Source organism: Neomonachus schauinslandi, chromosome 4 (genome assembly GCF_002201575.2).
Source record: "Neomonachus schauinslandi chromosome 4, ASM220157v2, whole genome shotgun sequence".
NCBI lineage: Eukaryota > Metazoa > Chordata > Mammalia > Carnivora > Phocidae > Neomonachus > Neomonachus schauinslandi.
In genome coordinates this window covers 36,140,326-36,158,376 of record NC_058406.1, presented here as the reverse complement: position 1 = coordinate 36,158,376, position 18,051 = coordinate 36,140,326, and the positions used below count along the sequence as shown (strand labels likewise).

Genomic DNA, 18,051 nt, shown 5'->3' with positions numbered 1-18,051 from the left:
CCATCAAGACAAAGTCACTCCTGTGTCTCTTAAGGCCCCACGGAATACCACAAGGAATAATTCTTTAGGTTCCACTTGGTCTCCCCTGTGGAACTGAGGTAGAAAAAAACAGGGGCTGATACACATTGGTTGAATGAACTAATAAGTGCATAAACAATGACAAGCTCAGGTAAAAAACAAAAATTATGTTTCTTTTTTCCCCTTTGCCACCAGGAAGCTCAGTCCCAAATGTGATCCAATCATGACTATTGAGCAGCACTTTATTACAGAGCCCCAAACCCTAGGGCTTTTCCACCTAGTCTTCAATTTTTTTTTTTTTTAGATATATTTGACTTTATTAAAACAGGGAACTTGTATTCATCAAAAGACACCTTAGAGGGATGCCTGGGTGGCTCAGTTGGTTAAGCATCTGCCTTCGGTTCACGTCGTGATCCCAGGATAGAGCCCCACATCAGGCTCCCTGCTCAGCAGGGAGTCTGCTTCCCCCTCTCTCTTTGCCTCTCCTGCGCCTTGTGCTCTCTCTTTCTCTCTCTCACTCGCTCAGTTCTCTCAAAAATAAATAAATAAAATCTTCAAAAAAAAAAAAAAGACACCTTAGAGGAGATGAAATGGCAGGTTACAAATTGGGAGAAGAGATTTTCAATTAGCATTAACAAACAAAGTATTATATACCAGGACTCATTCTTTCCTTTGTGTTTTACTGTAGTATTGAGTAAGTGTCCTTGAAGTTGCTTCAAGTTCTAGATGAAGTGAAAATAACATAGATAAATATTTTAACACGCCACCTCCCGGCGGTGTTCCTGTTGTCACCTAATCTGGAATGCTCATTTCTCTCTTCCTTTGCTTATCTGAGTTTCACCCCTCCTTGGAAAGCCAGCTCAAGCTCCACCCCTTCTGAGTCCTCTGCTCTCAACACAGGGCTTCTCAGTATTACTCCATTCTGTGGTTTTTTCCTAGATTTTTGGTTAGTGAGTTTGTCTTTCTAAAAACATCCCAAGGGCAGGCAGCACCTTAGCTCCTTCTCCTCCTCTCCCCACACACAACCCCAGAAGCACTGGCAGTTGGCTGGACACACTGCGAGGTTTCCAACATCCGGCCAATAAAGATGGGTGGTGGAGACATCAGATCTCAGATCCTGAAATTAAAGGTCAGTCTCCCTTAGGTGAATCCAAAATCTCTCGCATCAACTGAGCATTTTCTGTGCTGTGTTGTATACCTAACCCTATGCTGGAGGGTAACACAGGAGCCAGAGAGAGAGGTCAGGTGCGGGACGGGAGGCCAAGGCCTGAGGGGAGGAGGTAGGGAAAGAAGGGCCCGCGGGAGAGTCCCAGAGATCAAGCACGCTCCCGAGAGGTCAGCATCAGTAGGTGTCATGTCAATGAGTTCAAGTTTGAACCAAGAAACAGAGAACAATTGAAAGATTTTAAGGGATGGAGTTTGAAAAACAGCCTTTTCTTCTTCACCAGAGGAGTCTAGAGGCGGCACAGGGCCATCCAAAGGCAGGTGGGACAGGGGGTAGGGGTAGGATCAGCTCCCCAGGTATCCCAGCTATATTCATTTTTTTTTTTAAGATGTTATTTATTTATTTGACAGAGAGAGAGATAGCAAGAGCAGGAACACAAGCAGGGGAAGTAGGAGAGGGAAAAGCAGGCTTCCCGCGGAGCAGGGAGCCCGATGCGGGGCTCAATCCCAGGACCCTGGGATCATGACCTGAGCCTAAGGCAGACACCTAACGACTGAGCCACCCAGGCGCCCCTCCCAGCTATATTCTTGCCCAATTCCCTCCTCTCTCTCTCTCCCACTGCCCACTGTTCCATCTAGCAACCCAGAAGGGCAGTCAGGTTCTACCAGCAGAGGAAGTCAACACACAAAAAGGTCACAGATCACTTGGGCAGAGGGATCAGGGAAGGTTTCCTGGAGTAGGAGGCATTCAAGCTGTGCCTCGGAGGACAGATAGGAATCTGGGGGAGTCGCCCGGATTCCTATCTATGAGGTGTCAACAGGAGGCTGACACCTGAAAAGGGCTCCACTGTGGGAGAATGGGCTCAGGGGTGCATCCACAGAGGTCCCTCCAAAAGCCACAGCACTGGAGGGAACAAGACAACTGCCACCACCCTCACCTGGTTTCCAGGATGGCCCTGCATCACCCAAAGATGACACCGGGGAGCATAGGCGCAGTGCATCCCTGGGACAGGGAAGAAGGACAGACTGGGCTTACCGGCAGCCTCGCTCACCACTGGAAGGAATCCCGGTCCCCAAGGATCTCGCAGACCTCCTCCCGACAACGATGCTGGTGCTCGGGGTGCAGGGCCATGCAGTAGAGAAACCAGCAGATGCCACTGGTGGTGGTGTCATGGCCTTCAAACATGAATGTGTGCACCTCAGCCCGGAGATCTGCGTCTGACAACTTGATCCCATTTTCATCCTGGGTTAGGGAAGGCATGATGGGACAGCCCGAGGCATTTGAGATAGGCACCAAGAAGACCTCATAACATGAATGTCCAAGGGAGGGAAGGAAAGCTCCTTTTCAGGCTGGGGTTTGAGACCTTCCCCAGATTCCTATCTGTCCTCCCAGGCACAGCTTGTATGCCTCCTATTGCAGGAACCCTTCCCTGATCCCTGTGCCCAAGCGACCTGTGACCTTACCCAGCCCTAACTGTCAGTTCTGCTCAGAATGCCACCTGGCAGAGGAGAGGTCTTTGTCAAAGTCTGCCTCCTGTCTCCTCCACTAGATTATAAATATCCGGATGGCAAAGCCAGGTCTTTCTCATCTTCTGCATGGGAACTAACACAGGGTAGGGGTTAGTGAGTTTGGAGAGTGGGTGAATAAAGGAATGAATGAATGATGAATGAATGAATGAATGAATGACATCTAAGACTCTAAGATTCTTCAGTCTTAGAAGTCTAGAATTGGTGGGCACCTGGGTGGCTCAGTCGGTTGATTTTGGCTCAGGTCATGATCTCAGGGTGGTGAGATGGAACCTGCATCCTGCTCTGTGCTGGGCGTAGAGCCTGCTTAGGATTCTTTCTCTCCCTCTCCCTCTGCCCCTCCCCCCCACCTCTACCCTCCTCTCCCTCTCTAAGAAAAAAAAAAACAGAAGTCTAGAATTGGTCTTTAGGACTTCTAGCACGTGACCCGGCCTCCCACATCTTGCCCCCACAGCCAGCCACAGCCTGCACCTTGCCATCTCTGAGCCTTTGTTGATGTGCTTTGTCAAAGACAAGGGGCAGGTCCTACTTGCTGGGGGAAAAGGAGGGAAATGCTTAACAGCCCCTGCTGCTGTCCAGTGAGCCCTGTCCCAGGAAAACGGTCTGATGAACCCTCTGGGACAAGTTCTCAGGTGGGGGTGGCCAACTGTGTCCTCACTCACCTGAGCCCCCAGAAGAGTGTCCAGGCAGTCCAGGTGTCTCCAGCTCTGGATCTTCTGCTGCTCTTTCTCATCCTGCAGGGCTGCCTTTCATTCCCTGATGACCTGGTCTGGGCCAGGAGCACAGAGTGTCATTGCCTGGGGACCCATCCTCTACCCAAAGGGGGACAGAGATCCTGCAATGGCAGAGGTCCCAGAGGGGCCTGAAGGGGCTAGACTGGACCCTGGGCTTCCTGTGGGTGGGCCCTGCGGGAAAGGCCCACCTGTGCGGTCGTGGGCTGCCTGGCAGGCCCGCAGGAAACAGCGGCCACGTGGGGTGAGCCAGTAGATGAAGTCGTTCTGGTACTGGGAGGACTCAATGCGCCGCTGCATAAGCAGAGTGAGGTCGCTGACGGCCGAGTAGTAGCTACTGTCCCTACACAGCAGAAAAGCAGGGAGGAGGGCTCAGACCCTGACCCACAGCAGAGCCTGGGGCTCTCCACAACCACAGTGCTTCCTGCCCTCCCTCTCCCTGACATTAAGCCTCCCCACTAAAGGCAGAATTTATCTCCCCACCATGGGCAAGGCCCAGCTCCCCCCACCCCCGGCCCAAGCTGGGGCTCCCTAGGGCAGGACCCCATATCCTCTCAGACCAGGGCCCTGGAGTCCTGCCCACTCTCCTCTGAGCTGGCCTGGGTGGAGATGGTGGTCAGCCCCGAGCACCCCCTGACCTGTGGCCCGGACCGCTGTCTCCTTTGCCAAAGGTGCACTTCGTGAGTGAGTCCAGTGCCATGTGGCCCACATCACAGAAGATGTCAAAGCTCTTATCCTCACGAGCCTTTTCCTCCCACTTGTCCTGGAGCCCAGAGATGGAGGGTAACGTCAGGGGATCAGCTGGGCACTGAACCCCTGCCCTCAAGGACCAACAACCTGTCCTTTCCCCCAGGCACCAAGTCCCTAGCCTGGCCTCCATCCCGCTGGAATGTGGGGATAAGGGCTTCAGGCTAGGGTGGGCCAGGAGGCAGGCCCACACAGCACACACAGACACCGAGCCAGGCAGCCTACCCAAGGGAAGAGGAGAGCTGAGAGGTGGGGATCTCCCCAGCACAGCCTGTGCATGATCAGGCCTGCAGGGATGCTGGGGAGGAGTTTTCTGCAAGGGGAATGACTAGCCTGGGTAACTTCTGGGGATGATCCAGACCTGAGACTCAGAGCCTGACCCCTGACCTTTGGCATCCCTTTCAGAGCTGAGTTGCTAATGACATTATTTTAGGCAGTTGTGGTAGGCAGAGAATGAGGAGGAAACACTTTTCAGATGTGAACGACCTTCCTAATATTCTCAAATATAGGCCTCCCTCCAGTCTGCTACCGGAGGAGCCTTACTGGGGCCTCACAGGGGCCTTTGACCTAGGAAGAGGGAGGCCTGGGTCTCCCAGTAAACATAAGGGCAGGCCTGCCAGGCCACTTGGAGCCTCAGCACGTGGTGTCGGGTGCAGCAAGGCTTGGCACTGCGACTGCAGGCAGAACGGGGCCTCAAACTTAGCAAATCTCCTCATGGCCCTTCCCCAGGGCGAACTGGAGGTGGGAGGGGCTGGCGCAGCAGCCTCAGCCTCCAGGAGCCTGGCACTGGGAGCTCACCAGCATAGCGTGCGTGGAGTTGGCGAACACAGCCACATAGGGTTTCAGCACATCGTAGTGGAAGCCAGGTGTGAGCAGCTTGTGGTGCTGATACCACTTGGGCCTCTGGAGCACCAGTAGGCCTTTCCCTGGGGAAGAGATGGCAGAGGGAAAGCTGGTCAGTGCGCACAGTCCTGCCCCACCCCTGGCAGCCTGGGGCGCCCACCCCAGTCCTCCTTGCCCAGTCGCACATCCCAACTCAGCTCTGCCTTCCAGCCACCCAGCCTTGCAGCCTCTGGTGACTCCAGCCTTGGCCCTACCACCGCTCCCTGCCTCAGGCTTTTGCCTGGCCCACACCACCAATACCATCTCCTGGGATCCCACTCCAGCGCCGCCGATCCCAGAAAGCTCTTCCTCATACTCACGTATCTTCCAGAGCCCTGGCTCTGCCTTTCCAGGGAAGAAGGTATACCCAGGAGGAGAAGGTACCTGAACCCCACTTCCCCAGCCAGCTGGGAGCTCTCTTGCCTCTTCCCCTGGTCTCCCCACAGGGCAGCTAAGCTTAGGGGGGGCACTTGGGGGCCAGGTGGTCCCATATGAGATAACAGACTGAGGGAGCACAAGGCAGAGAGGGAAGGGACAGGGAAGGATCCTGGTAACCTGGCACCAAGGGCAGGGAAGGCAGGTGTCCACTCACCAATCCACTGGAGGAAGAAGTCATACACATCCGCAGCCTTAGGATCTGTTAGAGAAAGAGAAGATCGGGTCATGCAGAAACAAGCAGATGCCCAGAGGAGGCTTATTGATCAATAGGATCAACAGGACCTCAGCTGCCCAGACTTAAGGTGCAGGCCCCAGGATTCCTTCCCGCTTGGAACCCTGAGCCCTTTGCTCTCAGGAAGCCCCACCCTCTCCTGGGAGTCCTCACCCCCTCGGCTGTACACAGCTTTGGCATAGTCGGGCTCAGAGATGTTCAGGAAGCCAAGGAACTGTCCAAGCCAGAGTGGGTGGGCATAAGGGAACTGGTGGGCCCAGGATACCACCTTGTCCAGGCTCCCTGTCTGCTGGATCTGAAACGGTGACAGAAGACCAGGATACTCAGGAACACACTGTCACCAGCCAGGCCCTAGGTTCCTGAGCAAGGAAGGCAGGGGGCTGCCCAGACAGACCCTGGGAGCATCCTTCCCTCCTCCTACATCCCTCTCCCAGCCAGTCACAGTCCTACATGTCTCTGGGGTCAGTCCCCTCTCCAGACCCAGAGACACCACTATAAGTCCAAGCCACCCTCTTGCTGTACCCGGGTGAGCTCAACAACCACAAGCTGGCCAACCTGCTTCCATCTGGTTCCTGTCATCAGCCCTCTATCTATGCTGCTCTGAGAAAGAGATTTCTTTTGGCATTAAAGCTGTTTTCATGAGAGTGGTAACACCAGCTTGCTGTGCAATGCAGAAATCTGCTCAATTCTGCCCCTGTTATGTCATTGGACACATTTTTCTTGAGGACCTATTATGTGCAGGGTACTGTCTAGACGGCTCAGGTCATGAGACAGACCTGGTCCTACCCTTTCAATCCATGGGGCAGACCAATTATATTCAACTAAACAATCAAGGAGTGTGAATACACCCAGTAGTTAGTGCTAAGAAGGAAGCAGACAGTGTTATGAGAGAGACTAGCAGGGAGAATCTGCTTAGAGAGGGAGATCGGGGATGGCCCCCCGTTGGAGAAGACATTCAAGGTGAAACCCGGAAGATGACAAGCAGCTGGTGGTGCATACAGCAAGGGACAGCATTCCTGGTAGAGCAAACAACAAGCACCAAAGCTCTGGGGCAGGAAAAAGTAGTGGTGTCATCCAGAAGCTGCCACCTGGTGGGACGGTGGCCTGAGATGAGGCTGGAGATCATCCAGAGGGTAGTGTGTGCTCTTTGGTGGGTTTTCTCACCACATCTACTCACCCAGCGGTGTTTTCTGTAAATGGAGTATACAATAAATACTTTTATGAAACCTGTTTTTTCCATTTAATGTGTCTTGTCCTTTTTTTCAAACTAGTGCATTTAACTGCTCCTCGATATTTTTAATTACTTTAATTGCACAGTATTCCACTGTAGTGATGTACCATTATTTACCCATTTTCCCCTATTCAGAGGGAGTCTTTCAGAGATACACTTAAAACCCGTCCGTGGCTTTCCCATCAGCCTCAGAATAAGGTCTGAGCTCTGGAGTTCATGAGGAGGTAGAGTCATGACTGATAAGAGAGCTGGGATGTGAACCCAGGAAAGTTGACTTCACAGCCTGCAATCTTTGGAGCTTGGAAGATCTGCATTTGAATATTGATTTCCTCTATTTTTCAGTTGTGTGAACTTGGACAAGATCTTTAGGCTCTCTGAATCTTACTCTTCTCATCTGTAAAATGGGGATGATAACTTACCTTATAAGATTATTTTGACATTAATTAAATCATGCAGGGCATGTGTTATTAGTTGAGGTCACATGCCATTTAAATCCCTTCACTGATATATTGTATGGGAGGGCTTGGCACTGGATCCTGCACAAGGTAAGCCCTTGACTCAAAGTTCCCTCCCCTTCTAGTTTACCTTTCCCCAACATCTTCCTCCTCCCTGCATCTCCTGCCATATCCTACTCCCAAATGCCCCCAAACTGCACTAAAGAATTTGCTCTGAACATTCCCTGAGATACTTCCACCTCCGGGTAAAGGATTAACCTAACCTTGTCCCAAGTCACATGGGAAGCTGAGCTTGGGTTATACCCTCCATCTCCATTCCCCTGGAAACCTGGTAAGTGCATGTGGCCTTCTCCGTTAGTGTCCACTCTGCTTTCTGGGGCCACCTGGGCTCCCACTGACCGGGGAAGTCCTGGGATTCCCCGGATCTGCTCCCCTCTAGGATGGACATCCGTAGGTGCCCGTGGGTGCTCTAGTCTCAGTCCTCCCTTACGCCACCTTGTGGGCACTGCCCCTCCCCACAAAACTGAGCAGCACTCAGGGTGTGCATAAGCCCCAGCAAGTGTCAAGGGCCGCAAAGCTGTGTATTCAAAGCTGAAGCGTTAGGAGCAACTACCTGGAAGAACCAACAACAATTGAGATGAGGCAGCATCTCTGAAATAACCATAAAAAATCTGTTTTAAAAAATGGGCTCCCTTTACACAAACTCTATTGGGTAAAGCAGAGAGCCATTGAGAGCCTGGAGGGAGCCACTGGGAGCTCCAAGGGGTAGACAGGTGATTCCCCCCCAATCCTAGTGACAAATAGGCAACTTCATTCTCCATCCTCCCTTTCAGAGACAGGTGTACTACCACAAGTGTACATGTGAATACATGTGACTCAGAAGGGACCCCCTGGCTCAAGAGAAGGAGCAGAGGGACTTTGGGTAAGACTGATATGGGTCCCCATGACTCTCCTAGCCACCCCATATTGGCTAAGAAATGATGGTGGGCCTTACCCTGAGTCACACAACCTCACCAGTCCATGTCTTTCAGTTCCAAAGCCTATGCAATGCCCCGAACACCTCCCTGTCTTCAGCCCCAAGGATGAGCTCCAGCCCCAGGAATGACCAGGTTGTGGGGCGCTCAGGGAAGCATCCAGACACCTAAGAAGGCAGAAGGGCATGGGCCCAAGAAGTGCCCAAGTCCACAGGGATGCAGACATTGGTCCTCACCCCCATGAGTGGTTTTGCTGCCCTGAGTTGGATTTCCCAGGGATTCACTCATGCAGTCAGTAAGTGGGCATGGAGTACCCACTCTCAGTGCCAGACCTGATGCTAGCTCCTGGGGGAACAGTAGTGAACCAGACAAAGTCCTGCCCTCCCCAAGCTCATGTTCCAAGTGGGAGAAAGGAAATAAACAGGAATCAAATAATACATCAGCAATATAATTTCAGGTAGCAATAACTCTAGGGGGAAAAAAAGCAGGATAAGGGGCAGGCCTGCTACTATAGACAGGGATTTGGGAGGGTCAGGGAAGGCCTCTCTTTGGGGACATTTGAGCAGAGATCAGCAGAAACACCTTCTAGAAAGCCCCGTAACATTGGCCACTCTGCTCTCAAAAGCCGCTCTTTCCTCAACTGTCCCCTCTACCCCTCTGCTCCTTGCTCCCAGCAAATTGCCCTTGCTCTACTTCACGGAGGAAACAGAAGCCATCAGATAAGAGGCCCCTAAAAGTGAACCATCAGACCTGAAGGACCACCTGCCCTGCACCCAGCCCCCCCACCTTCCCTCCTGTTCCAGTAGAGGAGGTGCCCAGGGCCTGTCCAGAGCTAGTCCTTTTGGATTCCAAACGTCCCCTCGGGCACCTCACCCATAAGTCATTCCCTCTCTCTCCCACATCACAGGCCCCATCCTCTCTACTGGCTCCTTCTCGTCTGCGTTTAAAACACGCTCAAGTCTCTCTCACTAAATGAAACAAAACCTCCCTTGGCTCTGCCCCCTCCTCTAGCTAACACCCCGTTTTCCTCCTCCCTTCATAACTTCTCAAAAGAACTGTCTCACTGTTTCACTTCTTCCCCCCTCAGCCCCCCTCTCCAGCACTGGTCTTGCTAATGTGACCAACACTCTCCTGGGGGTGAGCCCAGAGGCTTTCCAGCTGCTGTGACAAGTCAAGTGCCCCCTCCCCTTGAGCTCTGTCCTGCCTGTCCTTCACCTCTCTTGATGCAGCTGCTCCTCATCCATTATCTGCAAATCAAAGACTGAGGCCCCCCAGATGCAGCAGTGGGCCTCTTCTTATGCTCTGCCTTCTCCCTGGAGGCTCTCACCTACCCCCATGGCCTCCTTTGCCACCTACCTGAGACTCTCCAAAATTGACAGCACGTTCCAGTTTATCTTTCTCCTGAGCTCAGGAAACATGACCAGCCATCCCCTGGACATCTCTGCGTGACACCCTCCTGGCCCCTCAGACTTTTCAAACACGAACAGTGTGTCTTCCCCCCAAATCTGCCCTTCCTCACATATGTAGGAATGGAACTGCCATCCACCCTGATACCAGCCAGAAACATGGAATGGAGTTTTCCCCAGGATTTAGGGCAGAACCAAAGGGGATGCCCTGAGGAGGCTGCCTCTCTCGCCTGCAGGTCCACCAAGTGACTTTTACCCTGGAATCAATAAACCAGAACTAAGAAATCCAGGCAGAGCTGTTCCTGGGAAACTCTCCAAATCCAGAACCCAAGGGTCCTGTGCCCAGACACACAAGTGCTGCCAGCCCTGAGCCTTTTCTTCTTGGGTCTCAGATCCCCACATTTTTACACGTAGACCTAGAAATTCATTCCTCCTGGTTACCATCCAGTCTTGTGGCTCGACGAGTCCTTTTCTCTCTTTTGGTGAATTTTCCAAATTTTTCTCCGATCCAGCTGTGTTGATACCGCAGTTTAACAAAGCTCCCAGGGCTCTCCTGTGGCCCCCTTTCCTAGTGCATGCAGGGCACCTCACTGACACCCTTACATCTGCCTGCCTCTCCCATGCCAACAATGCCAGGACAGCCTGCCCTACCTCCTACTCCTCCCCGCCTCACTGTTCACTCCACTAACATCTGCTTGGATGGCTTCCTCAGCCCTGTCCTGCTCTGTCTACCTCCTATTTGGCCCCTGCCAACCTAGCCACCATCCCAAAGCCAATGTGAGCTTTCTACCCCACAAATCTGAGCTTGTCACTCCCGGCTTGAATCCCTTCGATGTTTCCCCACTGCACTCAGAATAAAGACTTTTGACATGGCCTACAAGGTCCTATGTGATCTGCCCCACCTTCTTCTAGCTTTGTCCTCTCCAGTCTGTTCTCCCTCTTACCACTCCAGGAGTATAGAGCTATGAGCACAGTCATGTACTAGACCTTGAGAAACAAATATTTGTTGAACAAATTAAATTCCTGCACACTTGACACTCTTCCCAGCCTCTGTGCCTCTGCACGGGTAGTGTCCTCCACTCTTCCTTCCTTACTTCCATGGACTGCTGCAGCCAGATCTTTCGGGCTCACTTCAGCATCCCTTGCCTGGGCCCATGGGTCTGGAACACCGTGCTGTGTTACCCATCTCTCTTACAGACCGGCTCACTCTAGGGCTGGCTCTAGTCTTATTGCTTTATCCTCTGCCCTCAGAAGAGGGCCAGACTCAGGGTTGTCGATCAGCAAGTTGCTTGAGAAAAGACAAACGTAACCTGGCTCCCAGAGACTGGGTTAGTTTTGGTGGGAAGAAGAGGATGAAGGAAGCAAATGCCTCAGAGTGTTTTGCAGGAAGAATCCCTCCACAGGGATTTAACACCTGACATCTGCCTGGCAGTTTGCAAAGTACCTATCTATACTTTATCTTTTTCGATCCTCTTCTAACCCAACAAGGTAAAGATGCTTATCTCCATACTGTTGATGAGGAAAGGGAAGCACAGAGCAGAAGCATAGTTCCATCAAAGTCTACTGAATAGAAATGAGCCAGAGCCCCAGACCGCAAGCCAGGGCTCCTCACTCCCCAGCACAAGGTCAAGGGAACTGTCCCAGCGATGAGCAGGGCCAGGCAAGAGGCCTATTCAGTCTCAGAAGATCACCTTTCCTGGGCTTGGAGCTGGCATTCTCCACTCCTCCCCTGACAACAGTCCAGATTCTCAGGCCCCTCCCAACCTCAGGCCAACGACATGGCTGGGCACCTACTATGTGCAAAGTCCTCTCTGGGCCCCAGAGTAGAAGAAGGGGGACCCTGGAAGAATAAGACATGACTCTACCTCAAGGGGACACATTCTGAGAATTGAGGAGGATGATAGATAGATGCTTACAGGGCCCCTAGACTGCAACCAGAGACAAGAAGGGAGAAGTTAATCCTGATGGACAGCTCTGCCCCGCCCCCCCCACCACCCTTCTTTTCCTATTCCCACCATCACTAGGCTAGGAATCAAACTTGCAGTCACTTTGTACAGACAGATCATGTGCTGCATGAAAAGGCACGAGTCTTGTGCCCAGCCTTGACTCAGTTCCTGAGCTACTATGTGGACATAAGCAGATAGATACCTTGCCTTTTCTGAACCTCATCTTTGTTTGGAAAAACAAGCCCTACCCCTCCCCTCCCCATTTCTCAGGCTTAGGTGTGGATCTGACAGAGCAGAGGTGACAAAGCCTGGAGGAATGCAGAGGTGTCAGGCCCCTTGTGGTTCCCCAGGAAACTTTTGTAGGCCCAAGAACAACCTCCCCTCCAGCCCTTGCCTGCTCTTCTCGGTGCCAAGGCTCTCCAGATTCTTGTGTTAGAGCCAAGAAGCCAGAGTTAAGCTGTGTTCCAAGCCCTCTATACACTCTCAAGGTAGGGGGGAAGGGTATCTGTGGGAAGGAGGGCAGCCAGCTCTGACATGGGGTAGGGGAGCAAAGTCCCTGTCCTAGAGCAGCCCATGGGCTGAGGACAAGCCTAGCTTTGGTGGAGGCAAGTAGTAGTGGAGGGATATGAGAGGCAAGGGATTGAAGGTCTCCCTAAATGCCTCTCACACTCTCATTAGGGTCAGATCTCAACTTTCCCGTGACCCTATTCTGTATTTAGCAAGGCCTCTCCTGACCCCTGCCCGGTCTTTCCACTTGTCTTCTCCTTCACTGCCTCCTTTATCAAGATCCCTCTCTACTCCCCAACTTTCACTGTTTGCTTCAGTGATGCCCACTCTGTGCCAGGCTTTGTGCTGGACCCTGAGGGTACAGGGATGATTCAGAGTAGGCCTCCATCCTCCAGAGGTCATGGTCTAGTGAGCAAGATGAACAAGTAAACAGAAGATGACAACCCAATGGGACAAACACTGAGATACAGAGCATGGGGCTGATGCAAGATCCTGGATGCAAGCATCCCACCCAACCTGAAGCAGGAAAGGCCCTGGTGTCTGTTTTCCCCTATAGACAGTAGGCTCCTTGAGAGCAGGGTCTGGGTCTGATTCAGCTCCCTAACCCATCTTTTCCTTTCCTGGGTTTCTCCAGGATACGTGTAGGTTACTAAGCCATCCTGAGAGGGTAGTTATTTGTAGGGGCAAGATTAAGCCTGGGCAGTTCTCTCCTGGAGGTCAAGCTCATTCCCAGCATCAGTCATGGAGGAGAGGCAATCCCCTAGACAGTGAAAGGGAAAAGGGTATTCGGGAGTAAGAGCCTTAGTCTCTGGCTTCTATACCTGGGTTCCCAAACCTAGATGCACAGCAAAACACTTGGAGAGGTTTTAAATTCAGATTCCTATCTGAAAAACAAATACCATATGATTTCACTATGACTTCACCATATGAAATCTAAAAAAAAAAAAGAGAGAGAGAGAGAAACTGACTCATAAACATAGAGAACAAACTACTAGTTTCCAGAGGGGAAGGGGAGTAGAGGAAGGGACAAAATAGGTGAGGGGGATTAAGAGGTACAAACTTCCAGTTACAAAATAAATCAGTCATGGGGATGAAAAGTACAGCATAGAGAATATACTCAATAATATTATAATAACTTTGTATGGTGACAGATAATACCTACACTTAGTTCTAAAAAATTTTTTTTAATTTAATGAAGGAAATTCTGCCATATGTGACAACATGGATAAACCTGGAAGGGAAAAAAATGTTTCATTAAAATAAATAAATAAATTCAGATCACTAGTTCCAATATGTTAATTAGAATCCCCAGGGACTGGGGACCAAGGAATCTGCTTCTCCCAGTTGATTCCAGTGCAGGTGTCCCTTGTCTTACGTTCAGAAAGCTCTTGGCTAGATCCCATGAAGGCAGGGAGCTGGAGGTGTTTCTGACAATGGGTGCTAAGGTGGTCCCCAGCACCCCAAGATAACAGGAGGTCAAGCCAGGATCTGGACCCAGGAAGATGCCATGGCACTGAGCCAGCCTACAGACATGGCAGAGAGAACCCCACCTTTGGGGGCACCAACCACTTAGATGATCCAGGGAGTGCTCTCAGGTAATAGCACTCATCTCTGCTCTCACTTTTATTTTCTTAAAATGAAAATCTTTATATCTCACAGAACAAAGAGGATGATGCTTAAGCTCTAAACAAGATAGCTTAGTTCTACTGGACTGTCTGGGAGGGAGGGGTTCCCCAATGCTATCACTGGGCCTTTAGCAGAACTTTGTCTGAATCTTGAGCCTAAGAAGGATGAGAAGGTATCAGTGGGCTACAAGTGCTCCCACTCCCAGGGCTAGCTCAGAAGGCAGGAGTCAAGGGGGAGATCCAGTGGGAAAGCTGGATGGAAACTGTGGCCCTCAGGACATCAGGCCCCTGTCCAAGCATAAGGACCCCCTCCCTGGCCCCGGGGGGATTAGGCTGGATTCTCCGAAGGAAAGGAAGCTGTTTTCTTTCTCCAACCCTTCTTCCCTACATACCTCCTGAGCATGCCCAAAGAGCCAGTGGGTGGGGGGACCTGGGAAACTGTCCATAGCCCTGGCCAGCATCTGCCTCCTCAACAGCAGACGGATGAGCTTGAAGAAGCCTAAGATCGAGATCAATCCAGCAGCCCACAGGCCCAGATGGGAAAGACTCAAGGAGAGCAAGACAGAAACCATGGCTGGAGTTGCAGCCACAAAGGCTCTGGCGTGCCTCCTGCCACCCTCTGGCTCCTTTATACTGTGGACCCTGGCACCCCGCCAGCCCCCACCCCCAGCCACACACTGCAGCTAGCAACAACCCAGGCTGGGCTGAGCTCCAAAGGACAGAGACAGCAGCCCCAAAAGTCACAAGCAACAGAGAGACAGCCTGGCTGACTCCTCCCAAAACTCAGCTGAACAGAAACCAAGTGGTGGGCTTCAAAGAAACCTGGCAATGGGTCTGCCTCCTTGGTTCCTTGGAGGAGAAAACAAAAGGCAATTCTGGGTGTAATCATCAGCATAATAATGCCCGCCTTTTTTTTTTTAATTAAAAAAATTTTTTTTAATTTAATTTTATTATGTTAGTCACCATACAGTACATCATTAGTTTTTGATGTAGTGTTCCATGATTCAGTGTTTTCATATAACACCCAGTGCTCCATGCAGTATGTGCCCTCCTTAATACCCATCACCGGGCTAACCCATCCCCCCACTCCCCTCCCCTCTAAAACCTTCAGTTTGTTTCCTGGAGTCCATAGTCTCCCATGGTTCGTCTCCCCCTCCGATTTCCACCCCTCCATTTTTCCCTTCCTTCTCCTAATGTTCTCCATGCTATTCCTTATGTTTCACAAATAAGTGAAAGCATATAATAATTGACTTTCTCTGCTTGACTTCTTTCACTTAGCATAATCTCCTCCAGTCCCATCCATGTTGATGTAAAAGTTGGGTATTCTGATGGCTTTCTGATGGCTGAGTAATATTTCATTGTATATATGGACCACATCTTCTTTATCCATTCATCTGTTGAAGGGCATCTCGGCTCTTTGCACAGTTTGGCTATTGCGGACATTGCTGCTATGAACATTGGGGTGCATGTGGCCCTTCTTTTCACTACATCTGTGTCTTTGGGGTAAATACCCAGTAGTGCAGTTGCTGAGTCATAGGGTAGCTCTATTTTTAATTTTTTAGGGAACCTCCATACTGTTTTCCAAAGTGGCTGTACCAACTTGCATTCCCTCCAACAGTGTAAGAGGGTTCCCCTTCTCCACAACCTCTCCAACATTTGTCGTTTCTTGCTTTGTCAATTTTTGCCATTCTAACTGGTGTAAGGTGGTATCTCAATGTGGTTTTGACTTGAATTTCCCTGATGGCTAATGATGATGAACATTTTTCATGTGTCTGTTAGCAATTTGTATGTCTTCTTTGGAGAAGTGTCTGTTCATGTCTTCTGCCCATTTTTTGACTTGATTATTTGTTTTTTGGGTGCTGAGTTTGAGAAGTTCTTTATAGATCTTGGATATCAGTCCTTTGTCTGTAGTGTCATTTGCAAATATCTTCTCCCATTCTGTGGGTTGCCTCTTTGTTTTGTTGACTGTTTCCTTTGCTGTGCAGAAGCTTTTTATCTTGATGAAGTCCCAAAAGTTCATTTTCACTTTTGTTTCACTTGCCTTTGGAAATGTATCTTGAAAGAAGTTGCTGTGGCCAATGTCGAAGAGGTTACTGCCTATGTTCTCCTCTAGGATTTTGATGGATTCCTGTCTCACATTGAGGTCTTTCATCCATTTTGAGTTTATCTTTGTGTATGGTGTTAGGGAATGGTTGAGTTTCATTCTTCTGCATGTGCTGTCCAATTTTCCCAGCACCATTTATTGAAGAGACTGTCTTTTTTCTATTGCATATTTTTCCTGCTTTGCCGAAGATTATTTGACCACAGAGTTGAGGGTCCATATCTGGGCTTTCTATTCTGTTCCAATGGTCTATCTGTCTGTTTTTGTGCCAGTACCATGCTGTCTTGGTGATCACTGCTTTGTAATATAGCTTGAAATTGGGCAACCTGATGCCCCCAGCTTTTTCTTTTTCAACATTTGCTCGGAGATTTACGGTATTTTCTGATTCCATGCAAATTTTAGGATTGTTTGTTCCAGCACTTTGAAAAATGTCATTGGAATTTTGATCGGGATGGCATTGAAGATATAGATTGCTCCGGGCAGCATAGACATTTTAACAATGTTTATTCTTCCGGTCCATGAGCATGGAATGTTTTTCCATCTTTTTGTGTCTTCTTCAACTTCTTTCATGAGTGTTCTGTAGTTCCCAGAGTATAGATCCTTCACCTCTTTGGTTAGGTTTATTCTGAGGTATCTTATGGTTTTTGGTGCTATTGTAAATGGAATTGTTTCTCTAATTTCTCTTTCTACTGTTGCATTGTTAGTGTATAAGAAAGCAACCGATATCTGTACATTGATTTTGTATCCTGCCACATTACTGAATTGCTGTATGAGTTCTAGTAATTTGGGGGTGGAGTCTTTTGGATTTTCCACATAAAGTATCATATCATCTGCGAAGAGAGAGAGTTTGACTTCTTCTTTGCCAATTTGAATACCTTTTATTTCTTTTTGTTGTCTGATTGCTGTTGCCAGGACTTCTAGTACTATGTTGAACAATAGTGGTGAGAGTGGACATCCTTGACGTATTCTCTCCTCTTATTAATGTGTTCTATCACACTGATTGATTTGTGAATGTTGAACCACCCTTGCATCCCGGGGATAAATCCCAGTTGGTCGTGGTGGATGATCCTTTTAATGTATTGTTGGATCATATTAGCTCTGATTTTTTTGAGAATTTTGGAATCCATATTAATCAGGGACATCAGTCTGAAATTCTCCTTTTTGATGGGGTCTTTGTCTTGTTTGGGGATTAAGGTAATGCTGGCTTCATAGAATGAGTCTGGAAGCTTTCCTTCTGTTTCTATTTTTTGAAACAGCTGCAGGAGAATAGGTATTATTTCTTCTTTGAATGTTTGGTAGAATTCTCCAGAGAATCCATCAAGCCCTGGACTCTTGTTTTTTGGGAGGTTTTTGATCACTGCTTCAATATTGTTACTGGTTATTGGCCTATTCAGGTTGTCAATTTCTTCCTGTTTCAGTCTTGGTAGTTTATAGGTTTCCAGGAAGGCATCCATTTCTTCCAGGTTGCTTCATTTATTGGCATATAGTTGTTGATAATAATTCCTAATAATTGTTTCTATTTCCTTGGTGTTGGTTGTGATCTCTCCCCTTTCATTCATAATTTTATTAATTTGGGTCCTTTCTCTTTTCTTTTGGATAAGTCTGGCCAGTGGTTTATCGACCTTATTAATTCTTTCAAAGAACCAGCTTTTAGTTTTGTTGATATGATCTACTGTGTTTCTGGTTTCTAATTCATTGATCTCTGCTCTAATCTAATCTAATTATTTCTCTTCTAGGCGTGGCTTAGGTTTCTTGCTTTTTCTCTAGTTCTTTAAGGTGTAAAGTTAGTTGGTGAATTCGGGATTTTTCTATTTTTTTGATTGAGGCTTGGATGGCTATATATTTCCCCCTTAGGAGCACCTTTGCCGTATCCCATAGGTTTTGGACCAATGTGTTTTCATTCTCATTGGTTTCCATGAATTGTTTAAGTTCTTTGACTTCCTGGTTGACCCAAACATTCTTGAGCAGAGTGGTCTTTAGCTTCCAAGTATTTGAATTCCTTCGAATTTTTTTTCTTATGATTGAGTTTCAGTTTTAAAGCATTATGGTCTGGGGAGCCTGGGTGGC

At 49.4% G+C, this 18,051-nt stretch overlaps 1 protein-coding gene across 1 annotated transcript; it reads right to left on the bottom strand.

The window, feature by feature from the left end:
- Positions 1 to 2,230: 2,230 nt before the first annotated feature.
- LOC110575025 (cytochrome P450 4B1) lies at positions 2,231 to 14,455 on the bottom strand. Its single transcript, XM_044914024.1, is given in 8 exon segments — positions 2,231 to 2,425; positions 3,372 to 3,478; positions 3,632 to 3,783; positions 4,079 to 4,203; positions 4,986 to 5,113; positions 5,662 to 5,706; positions 5,893 to 6,034; positions 14,276 to 14,455. Coding segments are annotated over 8 exon segments (1,074 nt in total).
- Positions 14,456 to 18,051: the final 3,596 nt, after the last annotated feature.